General features: G+C 35.3%; 1 protein-coding gene across 1 annotated transcript; it reads right to left on the reverse strand.

Moving 5' to 3' along the window:
• Positions 1-6,345, reverse strand: LOC141336732 (guanine nucleotide-binding protein G(I)/G(S)/G(O) subunit gamma-5-like). The gene is made up of 3 exons (XM_073842460.1): positions 6,224-6,345; positions 1,938-2,088; positions 1-837 (listed from the first exon to the last, which is right to left on the reverse strand). Exons 1-2 carry the CDS (start codon positions 6,314-6,316, stop codon positions 1,963-1,965), a joined length of 219 nt encoding a protein of 72 aa, XP_073698561.1. The 5' UTR covers positions 6,317-6,345; the 3' UTR covers positions 1-837; positions 1,938-1,962.
• Between the last annotated feature and the right edge of the window lie 845 nt (positions 6,346-7,190).

Genomic DNA, 7,190 nt, shown 5'->3' on the forward strand with positions numbered 1-7,190 from the left:
CATGATCAATAACACTTTATTTTAAAAGTCAGTTTAGTAAAAAGTCAATGAAACAAGAAAGTTTAAATGTAACATACTCATTCAGTAGGTGATCAGGGTTTCCTCAACACAGCACATATCGAATGTCATCCTCATCAAACACACCTGATTCAACTCATCAGCTCGTTAAGATCTGAAATGAGCTTCAGATAAAGGAAGACGTCAAACATGTGCACTGTTGAGGACTAGAGTTGCAAAAAGGTGGAAAACTTTCCAGGATGTTTTGGAATCTTCCAGGGATTTTTGGAAAGTTTCCAGAAATTTTCCACCTATTTGCAACCCCATTGAGGACACAAAGCATGACTTTTCAAACCAAAATCCTGCTGGCCATAAATTAGTAAAAGACTATAGTAGAAAAACATCATGTAATTTTAGATAGGAAAATACTCTAATAGTTTATCTTGACCATTCCTTCCACATAAACCAGGGAGAACTTCATACAATCTTCCAAGGAAGTCTTTTTGTTTTATAAAATATCCATTACAAATAAAATAGTGTTTGGTACATAAAACATGGGGTGTGTTATGGGTTTTACAGTCAATTGTACCATACAGTGTAGATTCAGCGTAGTCAACATATTATTACTCATAATACAGTTCAGACAAATAAACAGCAACTGTGCAGATATGAAATGAGTGTGAAGGAAATTAACACAGAGGAAATACTTCTCTTTTTTTTTTTTGCTATGCTAACTAGTGTTTGTGTGTGTAGTGTGCTCCAGGAGGTCTTTATGGAGTAGTGTAAAGGGAGAAACAGACACTTGAAGGCAGCCACGTCATCTGCAACGCTTCACCAGCTCTGAATAACAGATAAAACAGAGATATTAATATATTTAAATGAGTAGTTCATCAAAAAATGAAAATTGGTTCAAAACAGGCAAACCAAGTTGTAGATGAGTTTGTTTCTTCATCAGATTTGGAGAAACATAGCATTACGTCACTTGCTCACCAATGGATCCTCTGGAGTGAATGGGTGCCGTCAGAATAAGAGTCCAAAGATACGAGTTCATAACCCATACTAACACTCCTGTGAAAAAAAAGTCCATCTCTGTCGTCTCACATCAAAATCCACTTTAAATTATTGTTTTTTTCCCCAAAAAAAAAAAAAAGTTTTATTTAACTGCATTTTTGTTTGTTTTTCTAAGCAAAAAATAAATATGTTTTTCCCTAATTTACAGAAGACACCCACTTAAATGTCATTCACTGTAATAGTCTTGTCAGGCATTTTAACAACAAAAATCAGTTTAAGGCTTATTAAAAGACAAATTACTTTCACCTCAAATACTAATGAGTTATTTTTCATTTTAACATTTCTCAGTTTTTTTTTTACTAATTTAAAACACAACAAAATTTAATATGCTCCCTTATTCTTTTATATATTTTAATATGTACAATTCAAAATAAGCAAGTCATTTTAATTTTAATGAATGACAATGTAACATTATTTCAACCACATTTTGACATTTTATTCACCAAAAACTTATCTGAAACCTTAAAGGTAGACACTTTACGTACATTAAATATGCTTTCCATGGACATAAAAATAGCTTTTGTAATTGTCTTTTGACCCATATTTGTTTAGCAAAAGTTTCAAGGTAAAAATGTCTTGATTTCCATACAAACATGCAGCTTTTTGATTCATAAGACATTAACTGATGTACTGGAGTGGTGTGGATTACTTGTGATGTTTTTATCAGCTGTTTGGAGTCTCCTTCTGATGGCACCCATTCACTGCAGAGGATCCATTGGTGAGCAAGTGATGCAATGCTAGATTTTTTACAAACAAACAAACTCACTTAGATCTTGCATGGCTCAGTGCATTTTGAAATGATTCTGATTGCGTATGCATTCACTAATCGCATTTATGTTGCTTTAGAAGGACAGGAGGTTGTTGGTAACCTTTGCGTGATCAGACAGCAGTCGTTTAGAGGAGGCCGCAGGACTTGGGCGGACGGAAGGGGTTGTCGCTTGATGGCACGCCCATCAGCAGCGGGTCTTTATGGGCATTCTGCAGGCAGAAGTTCTTCAGGTCTGTGGCAGCTTGAGAAACCTACAGAGATTACAATTTATACAACACGTTAAAGTGCATATTGCAGGTTAGAGACTCCGGTGAATTGATGTATAGAAAAATAATGTAGGAACCAGATTTTCTTTAAAATATACTTCAAAATACGCTATTAAGGCTTCTAGAGTCGTTTTTGTGAAAGAATTTTACTTCCGCGTCTGAAAAACTGGCAAACCGGTAGTGACGTAACGAGAGGGAGAGCGGTCAATGTAAACCATAGGAAAACAATGGATCGCAATGACTGTTCGGACGCAGAGAACATTTAAAATGTTTATTTACACTTGTATGACGAACCACACACACAAATATGAGCCTGCTATGTGGCCAAGAGGGCAGGGACATGCCAGGATTAAACAGAACAGCGGTCAGAGACAAATTAAGTTGTGGTGTGAGGAGAACAAGGCAGGTGTCTGTGAGAGATCAGTGTTAGCTGACGATATCTAATCGGGCAAAATCATAGCATTTGTCATCTAGAAGTATTGATTCTACTTACCAGTAACACAAACTAATGATCGTTGATCAAGCGTGTCATACTCATTAATATCCGACGCTAATGTTACGTGATATAGCGGGTTTTTATTACCGCGCGCGCGAGAGAGATAAACACCTTTTTGTTTTATTATATGCTTATATGGGAAATACCCCCAAACTTGATGTGCTGTCTCTGACTCTGCACCCAGGCTTTGAGGCTTGCTGTCTGAAATCAAAATAGGTTCTACATATAGCTTAAATGCATTTTAGGCAGGGGCATGGACAACTCCAGGCCAGCAGACATGAGTATGTTTATGGTAGAGATCATTTATTACTCTGAGCTAAATACTTGTACGTACAAATAAACAGTAAAATTTAATCTCAATTACAGTTTGACTATATTTAGGTGACAAATACATGTAAAGTAAAACTTTTTGATGCCATTGGTATAAGACAATTAATATTGACAGCATACAGTCAAGTTGTCTGCTGGTATTCATCAGGAAGCCCTTACCTGCATGTGTTGTGTCAGCTATTAGACAGTTTACAGAGGAAGGATTACTTTATAAAGGTTTTGAATGGCCACATTTTGGTGACAAACAATAAAAAAATAATCACAATCACAAATTGTCTTACTGTATAACATTTTTTATGAAGTTTACAACATATATATCAAGCAGATCTGCATTTATGGCTAATTCAATTCAGTTTAATTTATACAGCAATAAATCATAAATATTATTTCATAGTACTGTTAATACCCAACTTAAAACACAACATTGCAACTGTTAATATATACATGTAGATGTACAAAACATATACTACTGAAAGAAAAATATTTTCAGTGTGGGTATCACACTAATGTGTTATATTAGAGAAGGTTAATAACAGCTGGCTCCACTGCTTCAGATCTTCACACAGCCTCATGTCTTGCAATGTCTCCCAAAGCCCTATAAACACAACACATGACAATAAATTACAAATTAGCTGTGCAAACAATGTGACCAAGCTGTAACTAGACTTGATGATTATAATATTAACAAACTGAGGATAACTGACCAGTAATGCCTTCTCCTATGGTACCGTTTTTACACGGTTCTTAAAATGATATTGCTAATGCTTACAAGCTAGCTACGGTGCTTTACAAAAACTTACACACATCTCGTTGTCTCATTATTTAAATAAATATGTTCACGGATTTGGTATTTATGAGAAGTTATGAGAAGAAAAACAAGACTTACGGTGCAGTTCACGTTTTCGTCGAGCTGCATCTCTGACGGCTTCGGACGAACCACAGTCTGACAGCGGACCCGATGAAGGTGCTGTGTGCACCGAAGGAACTGCACCGGCTCTGAGCCTCACTTGGTTCAACTTCTTGCTTCAGCATCTCATGTTGAACTGCATCATATCGCCGGGATGATAATCCTCCAGTGTAAAGTGAACGCGTTTTTCGAAGCAGATGCATTAGTATAGGCCCGTCACTTCATCCGCACAAACGCACCCAGATGCGGAAGATAGCACCGTTCTTTTTATTGTAAGTAAACCCGTGGACACGATGTCCTGACAGGCTGGAGTTTGTGCAGCCTCCATAAACACAATAATTTACCATGACGATGATCAATTGAAATTAAAAATAACTACCGAAAACACACTAACTCACGACTGCTCCTACTGAATAGCAACAGAGCTTGGCGAACGACTCCCTCTCGTGACGTCATATGACGCGGTGTGGAAAAAAAAGTTGTTTTTGAGAGCGGTCAAGGAAATCGTCACTTTGTCTTCTAAATTTCTGCCCTTAGGTCTTGTAAAATATTTTCAAATAGTGCATTAACGGTTCGTATAGTATTTTCATTCACGAATATATGTTTATCTCGATTTTTTTTTAACCTGCAATATGCACTTTAAATGTGACCCTGGACCACAAAACCAGTCATAAGGGTCAATTTTTGGAAATTGAGATTTATGCATAATCTAAAAGCTGAATAAATAAGCTTTCCATTGATGATAGGACCATATTTGGTCAAAATACAATGATTTGAAAACCTTGATTCTGAGGGTGCAAAACAAAATCTAAATATTGAGAAAATCGCCTTTAAAGTTGTCCAAATGAAGTTCTTGGCAATGCATATTACTAATCAAATTAGGTTTTGATATATTTAGTAGGAAATTTACTAAATATCTTCACGGAACATGATCTTTATTTAATATCCTAATGATTTTTGGCATAAAAGATTAATCAATTTTGACCCAAACAACATATTGTTGGCTACTGCTACAAATATTCTTGTGCTGCTTAAGATTGGTTTTGAGGTCCAGGGAAATGATATGCATCGAAGGAGTAGTTCACTTTCAAAACAAAAATTTACAGATAATATACTCACGCCCTTTTCATCCAAGATGTTCATATCTTTCTTCAGTCGTAAGGAAATTATGATTTTTGAGTAAAATATTTTAGGATTTCTCTCCATATAGTGGACTTCTATGGTGCGCCAGAGTATGAACTTCCAAAATGCAGCTTTAAAGGACTCTAAACGATCACAGCCAAAGAAAAAAGGGTCTTATCTAGCAAAAGGATTGGTTATTTTCTAAAAAAAAATTCAGTTTATATACTTTTTAACCTCAAATGCTTGTCTTGTCTAGCTCGGCAAGACGAGCGTTTGAGATTAAAAAGTATATAAGTTGTAAATATTTTTAGAAAATAACCCATCCTTTCACTAGATAAGACTCTTCTTCCTCGGCCGGGATCATTTAAAGCCCTTTGAAGCTGCATTTTGGAAGATCAAACTCGGGGGCACCATAGAAGTCCACTATATGGAGAGAAATCCTAAAATGTTTTCCTCAAAAATCTTCATTTCTTTACGACTGAAGAAATAAAGACATGAACATCTTGGATGACAAGTGGGCAAGTACATTACCTGTAAATTATTGTTCTACTCCTTTAAGTGCACATACTTAATTTTATTCTATCTATATTTTTAAGGTTTTTACAGATTAAGAATTTTGAACCTGGCTTTATCTAAATGTTCAGGTTTCTGTTTTACTAGGCGAACAGTACTTTAACTAAATAACATCAGCAAACATTGCATTAATTATGAAGTTTACTGTACAGCATTATAAAGCAAAACAATTGTATTTTCATATTGAGGTCTTTAGGTTGAAGAACGCTGTTTTTGGTCACTCTTAGTAACACCCACAAAAACAAAAAGTTTATTTTGGACCCACACCAAGTTTTTACAGTTGTATCATAATATTCCATAAAGTATTACAGTATTGAAATCTGATACCATCTGTGTACCATTAGTACCACCAGAGCGTCCGTTTATGCTGCTGCTCTCTTTGTTTGCATATATTTGCATTATTAATGAGCATGGATAACGACAGCTAACAGTTGTCTGAACTTTACTTTAAATGCGTTTTTGACCGTATACAACTGTTATAAAACACTTCAACCCCATTTCGGAGAAGTTGTGACGTTAAAAACTTTTTACTGTTTACCTATACATGGGTTTAAACGCGTTAAATGTGTTGTTTGGTCAGTTAGCGTTAGCACTAAAGTTAGCAGTAACTCACACCGGTTAAACTGATCCGTTTGTGTTCCGCTGTAAATACAAAAGCCTTTCACGTTTATTGCTGAAGTTGACATACTTACGTTAATTCGTCGTATTTTGGCCTCTAGTCTTAGCTGTTTGACGGTTTTCTGCGCCACAGCCACACTGCTGCTGCTAGCGTTATTGTTGGACATGATGACTGACTGACTGACTATTGACTCAAAGAGAGTTTGCGGAAGTTTGAGAAACAAGCGTGCGCGACCACGCTATCCAAATGTGAAAATACTGTATAGTCTTTTGAAAGTTGTTTTAATAGTTACGCATTATAGTACGTTTTACATTTTTTTGGCATATAAAAAAGAAAGTCTCTTTATATCGTTTTACAAATGGAGGTTTTAGTTTTTTAGTTTATAAGGCTGAGGTCAAAAGTTCAGAATCTGCAAAATGTAAATTTTCTGAGCAAAAATAAGATCTATCATACAAATATGTATGCATGTTATTTTTTTATTTAGTACTGACCTGAATAAGATATTTCACAAAAAAGATGTTTACATGTAATCCACAGGAGAAAATAATAGTTGAATTTATAAAAATTACTGTTCAAAAGTTTTCATACACTTGATCCTTAATACTGTGTTATTACCTGAATGATCCACAGCTGTGTTTTTTTGTTTAGTGATAGTTGTTTATGAGTCTCTTGTTTGTCCTGAACAGTTAAACTGCCTGCTGTTATTCAGAAAAATCCTGCAGGTCCCACAAATTATTTGTTTTTTCAGCATTTTTTTTTTGCATTCAAACCTTTTCCAACAATTACTATATGCTTTTGAGATCCATCTTTTCACACTGAGGACAACTGAGGGCACATCAAACTTTTACAGAACGTTCAAACACTCACTGATGCTCCAGAAGGAAACACAATGCATTAAGAGCCTGGCGTGAAAACATTTTGAATTTGAAGATTAGGGAAAATGTAACTTATTTTGTCTTCTGGGGAACATATAATGATCTTCTGTAGCTTCTGAAGGACAGTACTAAATGAAAATATATGATATTTACTCAAAAATGTAC

This window comes from Garra rufa, chromosome 6 (assembly GCF_049309525.1).
Source record: "Garra rufa chromosome 6, GarRuf1.0, whole genome shotgun sequence".
NCBI classification, from domain to species: Eukaryota; Metazoa; Chordata; class Actinopteri; order Cypriniformes; family Cyprinidae; genus Garra; species Garra rufa.